We start from the raw sequence: 22,347 nt of genomic DNA, 5'->3' as shown, positions 1-22,347 counted from the left end.
GCGGGCCACGATATCTTTCAGCCTGTGGTCAAATAAAAATGCAGAAACAGAAACTTTAAAAAAAATTCTGGTCGCAGTTTTAATGACGCTGTAATTGAGCAGATCTGGATTCTACTCCACAAACATCTCTTTTGCCTCTACGACCACAGTGGGCACCACACATCGTCTTAGTTAATCTCGTACTTCAACACAGATGCTTGTCCACTAATCTGAAATGTTGAGCGACTTTAGACTGTTTAGGAACCCAATGCAGGTACCACAGGTGAGATTGGCAGGTCTAAATCCCATAATTGCCCCTTGCAACCACAGTGCTTGTAAAGGTACAGAGCCAGGCCTACTCATTGGAAGAATCTTGGGCCGGGATTCTGGTGGTTACTCTGGGATCCTGTGCCCTCCAGCGCTGGCCTTTCCAGAGTTTGGAGGGTCGCCAATGCTCATTGGACCTATTCCTGGAGGTTTCATCACATGACCTCCAACAGCTCCACCCCCACACTCGCACCATTGGTCACCCGACATGTCCATCCTCAAGGTGCACAACTTTCCTGGGCCAATGCGGAATCATGGGATTTATAGCACAGGAGGAGGCCATCGTGTCTGAGCCAGCATTAATATGTCTGCTCTATCCCATCTCCCTGCCTCTTTCTTCACAACCTATTATTTTCTTTTTCCAAATACGTGTCCTATTTCCTTGCAAATAATGTATAAATAAGTTTATCTGGAAGACGTTGCGGATCCAGAATTATTCCACACCTGCACCCATAAACCGTAGAGGCACGAGCCTAAACTCTGATCAATTGGCATTGATTCCCTGTGGTGTTACCTGGAGAAGTCCTCCATCTGTGATGAGAATGTTCTCTGCCTGGAGCTCAATGTCAGCTTCATCGAACATGAGTGTTCCACCTGCACACACAAGAGGTTCAGGGACGTGATCGTATTCACCTACTCCATAGCTCACCAGCACCAGTAAACAGTGACGTACCACTCTGCCTCAGTCACTGTTTGGTGTCTATCGTTGACTCTGATTAAGTGGGGTAAGCCAAAGCATTTTTGCTGTTGAGGCACTGGAGAAGGTGCAAAAAAGATTCACAAGCATGATACCAGAATTGAGATGTTATACCCATCAGGAGATCTGAACAGGCTGAGGCTCTTTTGTCGAGAAAAGGGAAGGCTGAGGGTGACCTAATAGAGGTCTTGAAGATTATGAAAGGGTTCGATAGGGTGTTTCCACTTGTGGGAGAGTCCAGAACTAGGGCCCATAAGTATAAAATAGTCACTAATAAATCCAATAGGGAATTCAGAAGAAACTTATTTACCCACAGAGTAGTTAAGGTGAATCGCATCGATGCATTTAAGGGGAAGTTATGAGGGAGACAGGACGAGAAGGATATGTCGATAGGGTGAGATGAAGAAGGGTGGGAAGAGCATAAACACTGGCATGAAGCAGTTGGGATGAATAGCTGTAAATACTATGCAATTTCTAGCACGCTTCACTGGGACCACACATGAAGAACCCAGCTTCAGTTCTGTGCAACAAGCCTCACTGCAGCCCCTCCTGGGGGTAAAATACACATAAAAACAGGCGCTAGCCCCTTATTTACAAGACCACTTGCCGAAAGTGGACGGTGTAGAGCAGGGTAGGCGCTCTGATACACAGTCGACAGCGACCACCAACGTAAGGCAAGTTATTATTCCTGTGGAACCATGATGAGCAGTACTTGTGATCGGTTCATTCTCTCGGAGTTCCCTTCAGACTGCTGCCGGCGAGGCACACGGTCCGACATTCACCTTTATTAAACAGGTGAGCTGCATGTGGAGCCACCACAGGTGCCAGCAACTAACCTGAATAATCTACATGAGGCCCACATTTGGGTGGGCGTTGGGGTCATTTCAGGCCCGCTAACTTGCCTAAACAAATTCTGCCCACCCATGCAACATTTTCTCCTTATAGAGCTCAGTACTTTATCGAAAGTATTCAAAGGTCCTGAGAAATAAAACCACCCAACTCATTTACAATACAGGTACAACATCTGAAATCCGGAATCCTCGGGACCGAGTTCATGCAGGCATTTGGGTTTTGCCGGATTTCAGAAAAGAAAACTAATAGTCTGAAATACGGAAACCTTGGGACCAAATCCATGCCAGATTTCGGGTTTTGCTGGATTTCGGACCTTGCCGTGGACTGAATCCGTGCTAGATTCCGGACGGTCTGCACCTGGGCAGGACCAGAACCAATGTCCTAGGGGGAGTGTTTGCTAGTGCTGTTGGGGAGGAGTTAAACTAATATGGCAGGGGGATGGGAACCTATGCAGGGAGACAAAGGGAAGTAGAATGGGGGCAGAAGCAAAAGATAGAAAGAAGAAAAGTAAAAGTGGAGGGCAGAGAAACCCAAGGCAAAAATCAAAAAGGGCCACATTACAGCAAAATTCTAAAGGAGTAAACTGTGTTAAAAAGACAAGCCTGAAGGCTCTATGCCTCTATGTGAGCAGTATTCATAATGAGGTGGACGATTAACTATACAGGCAACAATTAATTGGCATCACGGAGACATGGCTCCAGGGTGAACAAGGCTTGGAACTCAAACATCCAGGGGCATTCAACATTCAGGAAGGATAGACAGAAAGGAAAAGGAGGTGGGGTAGTGTTGCTGGTTAAAGAGGAAATTAACGCAATAGTAAGGAAGGACATTAGCTTGGATGATGTGGAATCGGCATGGGTGGAGCTGCGGAATACGAAAGGGCAGAAAACGCTAGTGGGAGTTCTGTACAGACCACCAACAGTAGTAGTGAGGTTGGGTTCAGCATCAAACAAGAAATGAGGGATGTGTGCAATAAAGGTACAGCAGTTATCATGGGTGACTTTAATCTACATATAGATTGGGCTAACCAAACTGGTGGCAGTACGGTGGAGGAGGATTTCCTGCAGTGTATTCGGGATGGTTTTCTAGACCAATATGTCAAGGAACCAACTAGAGGGCTGGCCATCCTAGACTGGGTGATGTGTAATGAGAAAGGACTAATTAGCAATCTTGTTGTGCGAGGCCCCTTGGGGAAGAGTGACCAGAATATGGTAGAATTCTTTATTAAAATGGAGAGTGACACAGTTAATTCAGAGACTAGGGTACTGAACTTAAGGAAAGCTAACTTCGATGATATGAGACGTGAATTGGCTAGAATAGACTGGCAAATGATACTTAAAGAGTTGACGGTAGATAGGCAATGGCAAACATTTAAAGATCACATGGATGAACTTCAGCAATTGCACATCCCTGTCTGGAGTAAAAATAAAACGGGGAAGGTGGCTCAACCGTGGCTAACAAGGGAAATTAAGGATAGTGTTAAATCCAAGAAAGAGGCATATAAATTGGCCAGAAAAAGCAGCAAACCTGAGGACTGGGAGAAATTTAGAATTCAGCAGAGGAGGACAAAGGGTTTAATCAGGAGGGGGAAAATAGAATATGAGAGGAAGCTTGCTGGGAATATAAAAACTGACTGCAAAAGCTTCTATAGATATGTGAAGAGAAAAAGTTTAGTGAAGGCAAATGTAGGTCCCTTGCACTCAGATTCAGGTGAATTTATAATAGGGAACAAAGAAATGGCAGACCAGCTGAATAAATACTTTGGTTCTGTCTTCACGAAGGAAGGCACAAATAACCTTCCAGAAATACTTGGGGACCGAGGGGCTAGTGAGAAGGAGGAATTGAAGGAAATGCTTATTAGGCGGGAAATTGTGTTAGGGAAATTGATGGGATTGAAGGCCGATAAATCCCCGGGGCCTGATAGTCTGCTTCCCAGAGTACTTAAGGAAGTGACCCTAGAAATAGTGGATGAATTGGTGATCATTTTCCAACAGTCTATTGACTCTGGGTCAGTTCCTATGGACTGGAGGGTAGCTAATGTAACACCACTTTTTAAAAAAGGAGGGAGAGAGAAAACAGGCAATTATAGACTGTTTAGCCTGACATCAGTAGTGGGGAAAATGTTGGAGTCAATTATTAAAGATGAAATCGCAGCGCATTTGGAAAGCAGTGACAGGATCGGTCCAAGTCAGCATGGATTTATGAAAGGGAAATTATGCTTGACAAATCTTCTAGAATTTTTTGAGGATGTAACTAGCAGAGTGGACAAGGGAGAACCAGTGGATGTGGTGTATTTGGACTTTCAAAAGGCTTTTGTCAAGGTCCCACACAAGAGATTAGTGTGCAAAAGTAAAGCACATGATATTGGGGGTAATGTACTGACGTGGATAGAGAACTGGTTGGCAGGCAGGAAACAGAGAGTCGGGATAAACGGATCCTTTTCAGAATGGCAGGCAGTGACTTGTGGGGTGCCGCAGGGCTCAGCTATTTACGATATACATTAATGATTAATGATGAACCCCAGCTATTTACGATATACATTAATGATTTAGGTGAAGGAATTGAGTGTAATATCTCCAAGTTTGCAGATGACACTAAGCTGAGTGGTGGTGTGAGCTGTGAGGAGGATGCTAAGAGGCTGCAGGGTGACTTGGACAGGTTAGGTGAGTGGGCAAATGCATGGCAGATGCAGCATAATGTGGATAAATGTGAGGTTATCCACTTTGGGGGCAAAAGCACGAAGGCAGAATATTATCTGAATGGCAACAGATTAGGAAAAGGGGAGATGCAACGAGACCTGGGTGTCATGGTACATCACTCATTGAAAGCTGGCATGCAGGTACAGCAGGCGGTGAAGAAAGCAAATGGTATGTTGGCCTTCATAGCTAGGGGATTTGAGTATAGGAGCAGTGAGGTCTTACTGCAGTTGTATAGGGCCTTGGTGAGGCCTCACTTGGAATATTGTGTTAAGTTTTGTTCTCCTAATCTGAGGAAGGACATTCTTGCTATTGAGGGAGTGCAGCGAAGGTTCACCAGACTGATTCCCGGGATGGCAGGACTGACATATGAAGAAAGACTGGATCGACTGGACCTGTATTCACTGGAATTTAGAAGGATGAGAGGGGATCTCATAGAAATATATAAAATTCTGACGGGGCTGGGCAGGTTAGATGCATGAAGAATGTTCCTGATGTTGGGGAAGTCCAGAACCAGAGGACACAGTCTAAGCATTAGGGGTAGGCCATTTAGGACCGAGACGAGGAGAAACTTCTTCACTCAGAGAGTTGATAACCTGTGGAATTCTCTACCGCAGAGAGTTGTTGATGCCAGTTCATTGGATATATTCAAGAGGGAGTTAGATACGGCCCTTACGGCTAAAGGGATCAAGGGGTATGGAGAGAAAGCAGGAAAGAGGTACTGAGGTGATTGATCAGTCATGATCTTATTGAATGGTGGTGCAGGCTCAAAGGGCCAAGTGGCACCTATTTTCTATGTTTCTATGTTAGATTTCGGGTTTTGCCGGATTTCGGACCTTGCCGTCCACTGATCCTCCGCTCCTTGCCACTCGCCAAAATGTCCATTTTTCGGACAATTCTGGTTTTCAGAAGTCGGGATTCGGGACGTTGCACCTGTACAATACCTCTGCTCTATACAAACTTGGCTTGTGATTCCAATTGGTGCTGAATTGTCAGCAGCTTTGTCCTGGGTATCTGTGGGTTTTGGGGACTGAATTTGCTGTCCAACACTCCTTTCATGTAGGACCTTCGCATGCAGAAGACAGTGGAGATTTCAATCCAACCGGTCTGAACTGTGACGATGGTCTGAATGGCCTCCTTCTGGGCTACATGATACTATGAACTCAGGCTGCCTTAGCCAACTTGCTTTGTAACCCAGTCTTTCTCGGTATTAGACTGGGTCCTGGGCTGTACAGTGAAACATATTGGCCTAGAAATTGGCCTCCTTAGCGTCTCCTGTTATCGCCTCTCGGGGGGCGATAACGGGGTGCTAACAACTTACTGACCGGGTGCAGTGAGATGAACGACTGAATGAGAGGATTGCAGCAGCGGTAAAATGTTGCATCCCGATCTCCTGCACCAAAGATCGTGATGTCATTGCCATGCGCATCACTCTAGTAGCGCCCCGGACCCGAACTTAATTCCGCCCCTGCAGCATCGCAGGAGGCGTTGATTGGGAGGCCGGGTGCTTCGGGGGCGTGAAAGTTAAAGTAGATGTTGCCGAGGTAAATAGCAAAATTTCTAAAATGTTTTTTTTCAATATTTTTTAAATTCTCCTGGGCCCCAATTGATCAGCCCGGCACTTTGCTGCAGTGCATGGAGCTGATCGGGCCGGAACGCAGCTCACTGGCCCCAATGCAGAGCCGGCAGCGATGGCCCTTTCCTTTAAGGGAGGGAAGGAGCCTCGGAATGCGGCAGAGCTGCATAGGCCATTGTGCCCCGCCTGCGTCCTTTAGTGCTCCAGGAAGGAAGTGCAGCACTTGATTTAGGAGTGCTCCACTTCCTTCCTGGAGCGCAAACACCTCATTTTTAAAAAACTGAAAATCATCAGTGCCTGCCGCTAATTTTTTCAACTTTCAAAAGTAAATGCCCCAAACGGGCCACACCCGAATTTCTCCCTCATTTAGTTTTAATTCTTCAGTCAATGAGGCTTTTAGTGCAATTACCTTGAATGAGGAGCATCTTCAATATGGGGGTGCTCTGATCTAGCAGTATTGTCTGCCCTTTGGTGATAACGACAAGTGAGCCTCTCTCAGGTGGTGACTCACCTCCCCATGTGTAACGGGAGGACCAGACATCAATGTAGTAGAAATCTGCATATTCCTAGGGCAAAATAAAGAACAAATAATGATATATTCCCATCTACAACAGTCACTGGCCTTTAGCTCTTCCCAAATATATACGCAGAGTTTGTTCTAAATCGCTTCAGTCGAATCTGTTTGTTGTAGAACAAGTTTGTAGACATTCAAAGCCTGTGAACTGAAACCACTTTGACAAGTCCTGCAGGTAGGCTTTGTCCTCTCTTTTTGACGGCTTAAGTTAAGTCAGGTGCAATTCCGGTGTAAATGGAGGAATCTCCGGGACAACCCCTTTGGTCCTCATCATCACCATCTCATTTCCATACGGGGTAGGGTAGCCAACTCTGGTTGGACATAGTCCTGGAGGTTTCATCACAGGACCTCTCATCTTCCAACTGCCCTACCCGAGCAAACAGCCTTTTATCCCCATCTCCAATTTTTAGAATTAATAAGCAAATGTAAAAAAAAGCTCACAATTTTTTAATACCCCTCTGATTTTTCTCTCTGGCTGTTGCTCGCAGCAGTGATTAAAGATCAATCTTTAATTCCTGGAACGCTCCTGGAAGGTTGCTAACCCTAATATGTATACCAGTTTGGGGGCAAGCTCATCTTCTGCCAACAGCCAAGTCCACCGGAATTGAGGCTGTATTTTAGAACGGGTATCACAATGGTCTATCTAAATGATGCCCCAAATTCCAATCCTCTGCACCAGAACTACACCATCTTTGCACCAAGAGCCCCCACCCTTCTCTCGGGAAGACTTCACGAATTCTCTTACCAGCTTGGCGATGCCGTTTCCCTTTACGCTGACTTTGACTTTAGTCTGTTGGGATGGAGATTGTGCGTTGGTGACGCACACAATGTTGGTCTCATTCACAAACTGGATCTCACAGGGAGCTTCAGCTATGGTGACAACAGTCTCATTTATGTTTGAACTAAGAGTGGAAACGGGACATTGTTAGAGAATTAAGACATTACTGGCGAGTGACGCTTACCCTTTCTGAACTAAACTTATACTGACATCAGGTACTTGACATTGCACACAGACAACGCAGGACAAAAGAGCTCTCCATCCTTTGCCATTGTGTTTTTATTCACTGAGAAATATTGTTCAATTTTAGATGTACTTTTTAATCTATACAATTTAATTTTATTTAAGACTTTTCCAATATTTAGTGGGATGGCGTTTAACAACCATATTCAGTAAATCAGTTTGGACCACATAGAGAAAAACAAGGACTAATAAGTCAGGAGCACTGCATATATTTGCAATGATCAGTACTTGGGCCACAGCCATTTACAATCTATATTAATGACTTAAATGAAGGGAACGAGTGCAATGTATCCATGTTTGTTGAAGATACAAAGCTATGTATGAAAGGAAGCTGTGAGGAGGACACAAAGCACCTGTAAAAGGATATCATCAGATTAAGTGAGTGGGCAATAAGTTGGCAGATGGAGTATAATGTGAGGAATTGTGAGGTTATTCACTTTGATAGGAAGAATAGAAAAACAGAATACTTTTTAAATGGTGAGAAAATATTAAATGTTGGTGTTCAGAGAGATTTAGGTGTCCTCGTACAGAAAACACAGAACGTTAACATGCAGGTACAGCAAGCAATTAGGAAGGCAAATGACATGTTGACCTTTATTGTAAGTGGGTTGGGATTACAAGAGTAAGGAAGTCTTGCTACAATTGTACAGGGCTTTGGTGAGACCACACCTGGAGCACTGTGCACAGTTTTGGTCTCCTTATCAAAGAAAAGACATCCATGCTTTAGAGGCAGTGCAACGGAGATTCGCTAGATTGATCCCTGGGATGAGAGGGTTGTCTTATGAGGAGAGATCGAGTAAACTGGGCCTATACTCTTTGGAGTTTAGAAGAATGAGAGGTGATCTCTTTGAAACATGTAAGATTCTGAGGAGGATTGACAGGTATATGCTGAGAGGTTATTTCTCTTGGCTGGAGAGTTTAGAACTAGGGGGCCTTGTCTCAGGAAAATTGGTCAGACATTTAGGACTGAGAAGAGGAGGAATTTCTTCACTCAGAGGGTTGTGAATCTTCAGAATTCTCTACCCCAAAGGGCTGTGGATGTTGAGTCGTTGAGTATATTGAAGACTGTGATAGGTGGATTGTTGGACTGCAGAGGAATTAAGGGATATGGGGATAATAAGGCAAGTAAGTGGAGTTGAAGTCGAAGACCAGCCATGATCTTACTGAATGGCAGAGCAGGCTCGAAGGGCCGTATGGCCTACTCCTGCTCCTATTTCTTATGCTCTTATATTCTTATAATATGAAATGGTTTTGCTTTGGGTCCAAACCACCTGTGTAAAAATAGGAACATAAGAATTACGAGATGGAAAAATACCACAGTTCATCTAGTTCACCTTTTACCAACCTGGTAGTCACATGATCTAATCACAGGACCTAAAGAACAGGTGGTGGATGAAGAAAGCACAGGAGATACAGCAGCTGGCCGACAACCAAGATGTGCGAGGATTCTTCATTGCAGTCAAGGCCACCTACAGGCCAAACATAGAAACATAGAAACATAGAAAATAGGTGCAGGAGTCGGCCATTCGGCCCTTCTAGCCTGCACCGCCATTCAATGAGTTTATGGCTGAACATGCAACTTCAGTACCCCCTTCCTGCTTTCTCACCATACCCCTTGATTCCCCTAGTAGTAAGGACTTCATCTAACTCTTTTTTGAATATATTCAGTGAACTGGCCTCAACAACTTTCTGTGGTAGAGAATTCCACAGGTTCACCACTCTCTGGGTGAAGAAATTCCTCCTCATCTCGGTCCTAAATGGCTTACCCCTTATCCTTAGACTGTGTCCCCTGGTTCTGGACTTCCCCAACATTGGGAACATTCTTCCTGCATCTAACCTGTCTAACCCCATCAGAATTTTAAACGTTTCTATGAGGTCCCCTCTCATTCTTCTGAACTCCAGTGAATACAAACCCAGTTGATCCAGTCTTTCTTGATAGGTCAGTCCCGCCATCCCGGGAATCAGTCTGGTGAACCTTCGCTGCACTCCCTCAATAGCAAGAATGTCCTTCCTCAAGTTAGGAGACCAAAACTGCACACAATACTCCAGGTGTGGCCTCACCAAGGCCCTGTACAACTGTAGCAACACCTCCCTGCCCCTGTACTCAAATCCCCTCGCTATAAAGGCCAACATGCCATTTGCTTTCTTAACCGCCTGCTGTACCTGCAAGCCAACCTTCAATGACTGATGTACCATGACACCCAGGTCTCTTTGCACCTCCCCTTTTCCTAATCTGTCACCATTCAGATAATAGTCTGTTTCTCTGTCTTTACCACCAAAGTGGATAACCTCACATTTATCCACATTATACTTCATCTGCCATGCATTTGCCCACTCACCTAACCTATCCAAGTCGCTCTGCAGCCTCATAGCATCCTCCTCGCAGCTCACACTGCCACCCAACTTAGTGTCATCCGCAAATTTGGAGATACTACATTTAATCCCCTCGTCTAAATCATTAATGTACAGTGTAAACAGCTGGGGCCCCAGCACAGAACCTTGCGGTACCCCACTAGTCACTGCCTGCCATTCTGAAAAGTCCCCATTTACTCCTACTCTTTGCTTCCTGTCTGACAACCAGTTCTCAATCCATGTCAGCACACTACCCCCAATCCCATGTGCTTTAACTTTGCACATTAATCTCTTGTGTGGGACCTTGTCGAAAGCCTTCTGAAAGTCCAAATATACCACATCAACTGGTTCTCCCTTGTCCACTCTACTGGCAACATCCTCAAAAAATTCCAGAAGATTTGTCAAGCATGATTTCCCTTTCACAAATCCATGCTGACATATCACCTATCATATCACCTCTTTCCAAATGCACTGCTATGACATCCTTAATAATTGATTCCATCATTTTACCCACTACCGATGTCAGGCTGACCGGTCTATAATTCCCTGTTTTCTCTCTCCCTCCTTTTTTAAAAAGTGGGGTTACATTGGCTACCCTCCACTCCATAGGAACTGATCCAGAGTCAATGGAATGTTGGAAAATGACTGTCAATGCATCCGCTATTTCCAAGGCCACCTCCTTAAGTACTCTGGGATGCAGTCCATCAGGCCCTGGGGATTTATCGGCCTTCAATCCCATCAATTTCCCCAACACAATTTCCCGACTAATAAGAATTTCCCTCAGTTCCTCCTCCTTACTAGACCCTCTGACCCCTTTTATATCCGGAAGGTTGTTTGTGTCCTCCTTAGTGAATACCAAACCAAAGTTCAATTGGTCTGCCATTTCTTTGTTCCCCGTTATGACTTCCCCTGATTCTGACTGCAGGGGTACCTACATTTGTCTTTACTAACTTTTTTCTCTTTACATATCTATAGAAACTTTTGCAATCCGTCTTAATGTTCCCTGCAAGCTTCTTCTCGTACTCCATTTTCCCTGCCTTAATCAAACCCTTTGTCCTCCTCTGCTGAGTTCTAAATTTCTCCCAGTCCCCGGGTTCGCTGCTATTTCTGGCCAATTTGTATGCCACTTCCTTGGCTTTAATACTATCCCTGATTTCCCTTGATAGCCACGGTTGAGCCACCTTCCCTATTTTATTTTTACGCCAGACAGAAATGTACAATTGTTGTAGTTCATCCATGCGGTCTCTAAATGTCTGCCATTGCCCATCCACAGTCAACCTCTTCAGTATCATTCGCCAATCTATCCTAGCCAATTCACGCCTCATACCTTCAAAGTTACCCTTCTTTAAGTTCTGGACCATGGTCTCTGAATTAACTGTTTCATTCTCCATCCTAATGCAGAATTCCACCATATTATGGTCACTCTTCCCCAAGGGGCCTCGCACAACGACATTGCTAATTAATCCTCTCTCATTACACAACACCCAGTCTAAGATGGCCTCCCCCCTAGTTGGTTCCGCGACATATTGGTCTAAAAAACCATCCCTTATGCACTCCAGGAAATCCTCCTCCACCTTATTGCTTCCAGTTTGGTTAACCCAATCTATGTGCATATTAAAGTCACCCATTATAACTGCTGCACCTTTATTGCACGCACCCCTAATTTCATGTTTGATGCCCTCCTCAACATCACTACTACTGTTTGGAGGTCTGTACACAACTCCCACTAACGTTTTTTGCCCTTTGGTATTCTGCAGCTCTACCCATATAGATTCCACATCGTCCAAGCTAATGTCCTTCTGAACTATTGCCTTAATTTCCTCCTTAACCAGCAATGCTACCCCACCTCCTTTTCCTTTTATTCTATCTTTCCTGAATGTTGAATACCCCTGGATGTTGAGTTCCCAGCCCTGATCATCCTGGAGCCACATCTCCGTAATCCCAATCACATCATATTTGTTAACATCTATTTGCACAGTTAATTCATCCACCTTATTGCGGATACTCCTTGCATTAAGACACAAAGCCTTCAGGCTTGTTTTTTTAACACCCTTTGTCCTTTTAGAATTTTGCTGTACACCCAAAGCCCACCCCACTGCTGGCCAAGAACGGGGAAACACTTATCAAGGACACCGAGGCAGTCAAGGCCTGGTGGAAGGAGCACTTCGAAGATCTCCTCAATTGAGACTCTGCCTTTGACTCGAGTGTTCTCGACTCCATCCCACAGTATGCTACCTGCCACCACCTCAGTAAGACTCCTGTACTGCATGAGGTAGAAAAAGCCATAAGACAGCTCAAAAACAACAAGGTTACGGGTGCGGACAGAATCCCTGCTGAGGCATTGAAGTATGATGGAGAGGCACTGCTGGCACGAATACACAACCTCCGCTCTCTCATCTGGAGGGAGGAGAGCAGGCCGGGGGATCTCAGAGATGCAGTAATCATGACCATCTTTAAAAAAGGGGACAAGTCCGACTGCGGCAACTATAGAGGAATCTCCCTACTATCAGTCACTGGAAAAGTTGTCGCTAGTGTCCTCCTCAACCGTCTTCTCCCCGTGGCCGAGGAGCTCCTCCCGGAGTCACAGTGCGGATTTCGTCCCCTTCGGGGCACAACGGACATGATTTTTGCAGCGCGACAGCTACAGGAAGAAAGCAGCGAACAGTGCCAGCACTTACACATGGCCTTCTTCGACCTTACAAAGGCCTTTGACACTGTCAACTGCGAGGGTCTATGGAGCGTCCTCCTCCGTTTCGGATGCTCCCAAAAGTTCGGCACCATCCTCCGCCTGCTCCATGACAACATGCAGGCCGTGATCCTTACCAACGGATCCATCATAGACCCAATCCACGTCTGGACCGGGGTCAAACAGGGCTGCGTCATCGCCCCAGCCCTCTTCTCAATCTTCCTCACTGCCATGTTCCACCTCACAGTCAACAAGCTCCCCGCTGGAGTGGAACTAAACTACAGAACCAGTGGGAACTGTTCAACCTGCGCCGTCTCCAGGCCAGATCCAAGACCACCCCAACCTCTGTCGTCGAGCTACAGTACGCGGATGATGCCTGCGTCTGCACACATACAGAGGCCGCCCTCCAGAATATAGTCGACATATTTACTGAGGCATACGAAAGCATGGGCCTTACGCTAAACATCTGTAAGACAAAGGTCATCCGCCAACCTGTCCTCACCACACAGCACTGCCCTCCAGTCATCAAGATCCACGGCGCGGCCGTGGACACCGTGGACCACTTCTCATATCTCGGGAGCCTCCTATCAACAAGGGCAGGCATCGACGACGAGATCCAACACCGCCTCCAGTGCGCCAGTGCAGCCTTCGGTCGCCTGAGGAAAAGAGTGTTTGACGACTGGGCCCTCCAAACTGCCACCAAGCTCATGGTCTACAGGGCTGTAGTAATACCCGCCCTCCTGTATGGCTCAGAGCCATGGACCATGTACAGTAGACACCTCAAGTTGCTGGAGAAATATCACCAAAGATGTCTCCGCAAGATCCTACAAATCCGCTAGGAGTACAGGCGCACCAACATCAGCGCCCTCACTCAGGCTAACATCCCCAGCATTGAAGCACTGACCACACTTGATCAGCTCCGCTGGGCAGGCCACGTAGTCCGCATGCCAGACACGAGACTCCCAAAGCAAGTGCTCTACTCGGAACTCCTTCATGGCAAACGAGCCAAAGGTGGGCAGTGGAAACGCTACAAGGACACCCTCATAGCCTCCCTGATAAAGTGCGACATTCCCACTGACACCTGGGAGTCCCTGGCCCAAGACCGCCCTAAGTGGAGGAAGTGCATCCGAGAGGGCGCTGAGCACCTTGAGTCTCAATGCCAAGAGCATGCAGAAATCAAGCACAGACAGTGGAAAGAGCACCAGTCCCACCCACCCCTTCCCTCAACGACTATCTGTCCCATCTGTGACAGAGTCTGTGGCTCTCGTATTGGACTGTTCAGCCACCAAAGAACTCACTCCAGGAGTGGAAGCAAGTCTTCTTCGATTCCAAGGGATTGCCAATGATGATAATCACATGATACAACGATAATGGAGTTGTTGACTAATCATAGAAATCAATCTCGATCAATTAGTCGACAACAGATCCAGACATGATGTGAGGAAACTCCCCTCAGTGGTGGAGAGCTTTGGGAACCATAAGAAAAGACTTGCATTTATATAGTGTCTTTCACGACCACCAAACATCCCAAAGCGCTTTACAGCCAGCGAAGTAATTTTGAAGTGTAGTCACTGTTGTAAGCCAATTTGCACACAGCAAGTTCCCAGAAATAGGAATGTGATAATGACCAGATAATCTGTTTTCGTGATACTGCTTGAAGAATAAATATTGGCCAGTACACCGGGAATAACTCCCCTGCTCTTCTTTGAAATAGTACCATGAGATCTTTTACGCCCACCTGAGAGAGCAGACAAGGCCTCGGTTTAATGAATCCCCCAAAAGATGGCACCCCCAACAATGCAGCGCTCCCTCAGTACTGCACTGGAGTGTCAGCCTAGATTTATGTGTTCAAGTCCCTGGAGTGGGACTTGAGCACAACCCACAACCTTCTGACTCAGAGTTGAAGGTGCTACCCACTGAGTCATGGCTGACACCATAGGTCCAAAGTCACCTGTTCCTTGTGAGCACACTACACTCACTACACATCAAGCCTTAAATTACTCATGTACTTCATGGACAAACTTTGTAAAATTAATTTGTAATCTTCCACTGACTCAATACCATTGAAGCTTAGACTGGCAGACGCTGGACTCTCTTGCTCCATTGTTTGGAGGACATAAGAACATAACATAAGAACATAAGAAATAGGAGCAGGAGTAGGCCATACGGCCCCTCGAGCCATTTAATACGATCATGGCTGATCAGATCATGGACTCAGGTCCACTTCTCTGCCTGCTCCCCATAACCCCTTAATCCCTTATCGGTTAAGAAACTGTCTATTTCTGTCTTAAATTTATTCAATGTCCCGGCTTCCACAGCCCTCTGAGAATTCCACAGATTTACAACCCTCTGAGAGAAGAAATTCCTCCTCATCTCAGTTTTAAATGGGTGGCCCCTTATTCTAAGATTATGACCCCTAGTTCTAGTCTCCCCCATCAATGGAAACATCCTCTCTGCATTCACCTTTTCAAGCCCTCTCATAATCTTATACGTTTCGATAAGATCACCTCTCATTCTTCTGAATTCCAATGAGTAGAGGCCCAACCTTCTCAACCTTTCCTCATAAGTCAACCCCCTCATCTCCGGAATCAACCTAGTGAACCATTGTAATGTAGGAAACAAATAAGGGGTAAGCCATTTAGGACCGAGATGAGGAGAAACTTCTTCACTTAGAGAATTGTGAACCTGTGGAATTCTCTACCATAGAAAGTTGTTGAGGCCAGTTCGTTAGATATATTCAAAAGGGAGTTAGATGTGGCCCTTACGGCTAAAGGGATCAAGAGGTATGGAGAGAAAGCAGGAATGGGGTACTGAAGTTGCATGATCAGCCATGATCATATTGAATGGCCTACTCCTGCACCTATTTTCTATGTTTCTATGTTTCTATGGTTCTCTGAACTGCCTCCAAAGCAAGTATATCCTTTCATAAATATGAAAACCAAAACTTTACGCAGTATTCCAGGTGTGGCCTCACCAATACCCTGTATGACTGTAACAAGACTTCCCTGCTTTTATACTCCATCCCCTTTGCAATAAAGGCCAAGATTCCATTGGCCTTCCTGATCACTTGCTGTACCTGCATACTAACTTTTTGTGTTTCATGCACAAGTACCCCCAGGTCCTGCTGTATTGCAGCACTTTGCAATCTTTCTCCATTTAAATAATAACTTGCTCTTTGATTTTTTTCTGCCAAAGTGCTGACCTCACACTTTCCAACATTATACTCCATCTGCCAAATTTTTGCCCACTCACTTAGCCTGTCTATGTCCTTTTGCAGATTTTTTGTGTCCTCCTCACACATTGCTTTTCCTCCCATCTTTGTATTGTTAGCAAACTTGGTTACGTTACACTCGCCAGCACTGATCCCTGCAGCACCCCACTACTTACTGATTACCAACCTGAGAATGAACCATTTATCACGGCTCTCTGTTTTCTGTTAGTTAGCCAATCCTCTATCCATGCTAATATATTACCTCCAACCCCGTGAACTTTTATCTTGTGGCACCTTGTCAAATGCCTTCTGGAAGTCCAAATACACCACATCCATTTGTTCTCCTTTATCCACCATAAGTGACGCAGAGCTGGGAGTATAACTCTGACCTGCGTGCTTTGCGTCACTTCCAACTGGGATATTGAACAAGGAGCTTGTTATGATGCTACATGTGAATGGATAGTCTGACAACACTCACGCTGAGGCAGCAGGCAACAAGGAGTTAGCGGTTTCTGGAAGGAGGGGGGAGGAGACAACTGGCAAGAACAAGTTAAAAATGAGAAGCCTATTTAGTAAAATATGCATCATAATTTTAAACTGGCTTTCGTGTAGTTTGCATTAGAATATACTGATTAGAATAATAACTGTGCTGTGAACGTTTAATACAAAATAACAACTCAACTGATTGTAACAAATAAAAATGGAGTGTGAAATTATTTGAAGAATATAAAAGTTACTCCAAATATGACACTTGATTTAATTTGGGGCCTTCACTCGCCTGAAGCCTGCTCCTGTGATGGTCAGTTTGGTGCCTCCTGCAGTTCCTCCTCGGCTGGGGTCAATGGCAGTAATTACAGGGGTCAAGGTTGAGGTGTAGGTGAAACCGTTGGAGAGTTGGCTCAAATCGTCACCGTTTACAACAAACACATCACACATCTGCTGGGGTTCGGTACCTGGGTAAGGAAGTGTGAAAAGGATAAGTTCACATCTATGAGAGTAACTGCAGGTAATTTTTAAAATACACCTTTTTTAAAAGTAGCCCATTGATCTCCACAATAAGATGGCAACACTTGTTGGGTGTTTGGGACCAGAGGTCATAATGGGTGGGAGATCAAGAGGCTCAAGTTCCCAAAATGCGCTCGCGTTATGTGAAGGTTTGTGTCGGGAGAGCTAAGGAATAACATTTTCCCTATCACTCATAAGAGGGGCTAAATGGTCTTTTCCCACATTCTTACTCTGTGCAGGGAAGCGGTTGATACTTCACTGAACACCAATGTAAAAAAGAATTTGCATTTATATTGTGTCTTTCACAATGAAGTACTTTTTGAAGTGTAGTCACCGTTGTAATGTAAGAAACAAATGATATTGGCGGTGCTGGTGTAATTGATTGCGACATGCATTGAGTTGTGACAAATGCCATTTATTCACATAAGTAAAAATTGCTCCTTTTATAGCCCCTTTCGCGCCTCTGGGAGTGGGAGGGGGGGCTAACTGGGCGCAATGACGTTCTCGCCCGGTTGAGGGTGGGGTGAATGCAGCAGGTCTTGCCTGAACATCGATAGCTTCCATTAACAGGACATCCTGATGTCATTCATACAGATACATGAATAAGGCTCATACAACCAGTCCTTCTTCATTCATACTTCTACTTTTGCTCCCAAGTAAAGTGGTCTTGGCTAAGCATTGAAGCAGAAGTGGCAGTGCAACTCGTTAAGGTGCAGGGTTCAAACCCCACTCCAGACAGTTCCGGTGAGTGGAGACTGGAACTCTGGCTCAGAATGCTGGGTTGTCCCTTGTTCTGGACTCCCCCAGCAGAGGAATTAGTTTCTCTGTATCTACCCTATCAAATCCTTTTATCATTTTAACCACTTCGATTAGATCATCCCTCAATATTCTCAACTCAAGCCAAGTTTATGCTTCCAGTCCTCATAATTTAACCTTCACTCTAAATTGAATGAAGGGACGGTTATGAGGTTGGAAGTTGTGGCAAGGGTACAGAGTTTCTGGTAAGAAGTAAAGCGGCTGGGTTCAGTGGTTTTGCGTTTTTTTTGGACAAAGTTTTGGCTCATCCTGGACAGGCAGTCAGACAGCACAATAGCCAAGGAGTAGAGGCTGGTGTTGGATAGATAAAGTGGAGTCGTCAGCATACGTATGGAAGCTGATCTCATACTTAGAGTTGGGTCTGGATTCTCCTCTTAGGAGCAGACTTTCTGAGCTGGACAGGCTTCTGCTTTCCCCTCTCCATGTCCATCCAGCCCCGACCCATTCTCCTGAGTCAGGACTCATTCGATGATGCATTCCCGCCATCAAGAGGGAGCCCACCAGTGCCGACCAGGAAACTCTAGGGGTGTTGCAGTGGGGGCTAGGGTTGCCAACTCTTCTGGATTGTCCAGGAATGAAAGATTAATCCCCAGGACACTGCTGCAGGCACCTCAGGAGAAAAATCATTAAAAAATCTTAGTTTTTTTTAATTTAGTTTGAATATTTTAATTTATTAGTTATAAAAATATTGGAGGTTGTGATGGGGACTGTTAGACAGAGTCAAAAATCAAGCAATTGGGTAACGAAGAGTCTGTTTGATATCCAATTGACCGTGGGAAGGTGGGGTACCATGAGGATGGGCGAGCTCGACAACCAATGGCGGGAATGTGGGGGCAGTACATTTGGACGCAGGAGGTCATGTGCTGAAACCTCCAGGAATATGCCGAACCAGAGTTGCCGACCCTGTCTGGTCCACCTTCCCTAGCCCAGGGAAATGGAGACCAAGTGTAGCACTTTGGGACACTGCTGCAGCACCAGAAGACCAGACGAGGGACTTAAAATGGCTGAAGGAACTCGGCCTCCCACTGAAGTGAGACGCAGTCACCTGCCACCAGCGCTGAAGCCTGTGTCTTGTGGCCTGTCTGCTCACTTCAAAATAAGTAAACAAATACAACAGGGCCTCTGTAAACTGCACTCTGAGGGCTTACTGACTGTCCCTTACCGTTATTCGGTGGCACGTAACAGTACAAAGTGCTGGAGGTGGAGGCTGAAGGCTCCACTTTGCATTCACTGTCACACACAAACACTTGGGATTTCTGTTGGTCGAATCCAGCACCTTTCAAGGTCAGTATTGCACCGCCACCAAAACTGCCTACATATCGGAAAAAATATGAAAACACAATTAAAATTGGTGTGTTTGTGTGAATTTGATTTATTTGAACTAATTCGAAGGGCCGAATGGCTTACTCCTACATCTATTTTCTATGTTTCAGTATGTACTTGATCCTGAGAGTCTTTTAATGTAATTTTATCAGAATCAAACAAAAGCAGTGACTTTGTGAGGGACACAGTTCTTAGGTAATGGTAGTGAACTGGTGTCTGGTCAGAGTGGCCCGAAGTCTAGATCACCAACATCAACAGTGTTATATATGCAGACTATAGATATACTCTCTGTGCAGTCACTGCATAGTTGCATAAGATGGAGACTTGTTACCTGATCTACTTTCAATAAGGTTTACACTGTGTATATACTATGCTGGCACCACTAGAGGGTGCAACTGGTGGAGGCTGGGGTTTCCTGCCGCTGTAGCACAGGCTGTCCACCAGAGGGCACTGCGGTGGGAGACCTGAGGGTCACCTGCATAGGTGTGCAGGGCCCAGTATAAAAGGCTGCCCACCATGCTTGTGCCTCACTCTGGAGTTACGAATAAAGGACCAAGGTCACTATAGTTTGAGTACAACACACTGCCTCGTGGAGTCATTCATAAGTGCATTACAGACATAACAACTGGCGACGAGAATACGGACTTTCACGTGATTATGGCCACCTTTGGCACACTAAAAGACTTTGTAGAGGGTGATAATTGGGATGCCTACATGGAAAGGCTCGAGCAATATTTCATGGCAAACAACCTGGCAGGGGAGATGGACACATTGGCGGGGAAGCGCAAGGCTGACCAGTTGTGGGCCCGAGGTCTACCGCCTCATCAGGGACTTGCTGGCACCCACGAAGGCCAAAGATAAGACATACAATGAGCTGACTGAGCTAATTCGTAACCAACTGAAGCCAAAACAGAGTATCCTCACGGCCAGGTACAGATTCTACACTCATCGCAGACCTGAGGGCCAGGAGATTGCAAAATATGCTGCCGACCTCAGAAGACTTGTGGCACCGTGTGATTTCGGCATGCACCTCAACGAAGCATTGCGAGACATCGTTGTAGGAATTGGCCACAAGGGCCTCCTTCACAGGCTATTATCTGCCGACACCACAGTCAACCTGCAGAAGGCCATCAGCATCAGTCAGGCATTCATGACCTCGACCTGCAGCACCAAGCAAATTATTCATCCTGTGGACTCAAACCCGGCAAGTACTGTACACAGAATGGTGCCTTTCACAGGCAAGACGGTAGAATGTGGCTCTGACCAGGGCAGAGAGCACAGACCTCAGGGTTCCAAAACTCAAAGTCTGTCGAGGGGTGCTCATCGAGTAACACCATGCTGGCGTTGCGGAGAAAACCATAGGGCTCACCAGTGTCGGTTTGCTGAGTACATATGCAAAGCCTGTAACATGAAGGGCCACCTCCAGTGTATGTGTAAAAGAAATACAACTCACTGTCTAGCAGAGGAGTCGGTAGATGACTTTGAATCCAGTGGGGAGTATGATGATTTGGCCAGAGAAGCAGCTCAGCCCCAAGAAGTGTACGGAGTGTATACCTGCACCACCGATTGTCCTCCAGTGAAGATGGAAGTCGAGATAAACGGCGTTCCAGTCTTCATGAAAGTGGACACGGGAGCGAGCCAGTCAGTGATGAGCCAGGATGCCTTTGAGACGTTATAGAATGAAAAACGACCCGAGTTGGTTCCAGTATAGGAAAAGTTGTGCACCTACACCAAGGAGCTGATCCCAGTCCTTGGTAGTGCGGATCTAAGTGTAATCCATAATGGCGTGGTGGACAAGTTACCTCTGTGGATTGTCGCAGGTGATGGTTCAACACTACTCAGAAGAAGGTGGATGGGGAAGATCCAGTGTAAATGGGAAGACCTCTTCACTCCAGCGATCGATGTCCCCCATGCTCAGAGGGAGAGCAAAACCTCACCTTCGCTTGGGCCAGGCACCAGAGAACAGACCAGCGCAGCACCTGAAGCACAGACCGTCCATCACGACTGCGTACCAATGATCCGACCACAACGACCTAAAAGTACCTTCCCGGCTCCAGTGGCAGGACTCCTGGGGAGGAAGATCAAATTCACAGGCACTCTTCCAGCTTTTGTGGCAGAATCACTGGAGAGAAGGATCAAGGCAGTCGACCTCGAGGACAGAGGCAAGATGGTGTCCCTGTTGCAGCGAGGTGCAGCGTGGCTGAAAAAAAAGATGGCCGCGGCCATATCACGAGGTGCAACGCTGAGGGACCAACACGTGGTGCCTAACAAAGGATTTGAGTGGGGTAAAGCCAGCAGGGTTCTCTTAAAGGAGACCTGCAATCAACTGAACTTAGAGACATTGTATGCATGGCAATCAATGTAACGAACCGATTAAGATTGTAAAGAACAAAATGTTGTTGCGTGGTGTCGGGAATAGAGTGTCCCCAAAAGTAGCAAGCGAGCGAATTCGGGAGGGTGAAGGCACTGATCCTGATACCCTGCCCCAGGTCTATCCCATGCTGCAGGCACCCGATGGCACTATTCATCATGGACCTGGAAATGAAAACAGCGCCAATACGCGCAGTCGGCCGCCGTTGCCCACCACCCGGGTGGAGATGCGCAGCCCCCAGACCCAGTCACTATCTCGGCCATGTCCGGGAGCGAAAAATCAAAACCAACGAGTTCCCCAAGCAGGACCTGGAACAGCCAGGTTCCCAACACTGTTAGAGAGCAGGCAGAAGATTCTGCAGCCCTCAAAGGAGGACAGGGAGGTCACACACATCTGTGGCTCTGCCCACCAATAGGCAACGGCAAAGGCCCTGAGTCGTGGCAAGGTGAGTGAACCTAGTCCATCCCGCTAGCAGGGGGCACAGAGTCACCATCAGACGACTAGGACCCCGTCCGGTTGCACTGGAACTTGCGTCCTCACATACCTGTACTGCTACCTCAGTACTGACCATGACTGAACCATGAATGCAATCTACCCAATCCTGGCGCATGACCGTAAAACGTAACGAATGTAAGTCACTGAACCAAGGTGTCACGCTACAAACTGTAACTTCCTTTCTTTGTACTTGCACTGTGTCTGATCCTGTATGTTAATGTAACGGGCCTGCTGCATGATCGCGGTGTAGGGTGGGGGGTAAATGGATGTATGTAGCCATGGACACACACATGGATCACACCCAGAACCCACTGGAACCTCCACTGCATCATCGAACCATCCAAACTGGTAACTACTACCCAACGT

At 46.3% G+C, this 22,347-nt stretch overlaps 1 protein-coding gene across 1 annotated transcript in view; it reads right to left on the bottom strand.

Annotated features, from left to right (window-relative positions):
* pkhd1l1.1 (PKHD1 like 1, tandem duplicate 1) overlaps positions 1 to 22,347 on the bottom strand; it is a 402,260-nt gene that overhangs the window by 189,278 nt on the left and 190,635 nt on the right. The window contains exons 41-45 of the mRNA XM_070881087.1: positions 18,955 to 19,100; positions 16,750 to 16,924; positions 7,447 to 7,603; positions 6,537 to 6,693; positions 821 to 900 (exon numbers count right to left, since the gene is read on the bottom strand). Of these exons, the coding sequence (XP_070737188.1) occupies positions 821 to 900; positions 6,537 to 6,693; positions 7,447 to 7,603; positions 16,750 to 16,924; positions 18,955 to 19,100 (715 nt within the window). The remainder of the gene's footprint in view (positions 1 to 820; positions 901 to 6,536; positions 6,694 to 7,446; positions 7,604 to 16,749; positions 16,925 to 18,954; positions 19,101 to 22,347) is intronic.

This window comes from Pristiophorus japonicus, chromosome 1, assembly GCF_044704955.1.
Source record: "Pristiophorus japonicus isolate sPriJap1 chromosome 1, sPriJap1.hap1, whole genome shotgun sequence".
Lineage (NCBI taxonomy): Eukaryota > Metazoa > Chordata > Chondrichthyes > Pristiophoridae > Pristiophorus > Pristiophorus japonicus.
The sequence above is the reverse complement of the archived record's forward strand: the minus strand, read 5'-3'. Positions and strand labels throughout refer to the sequence as shown.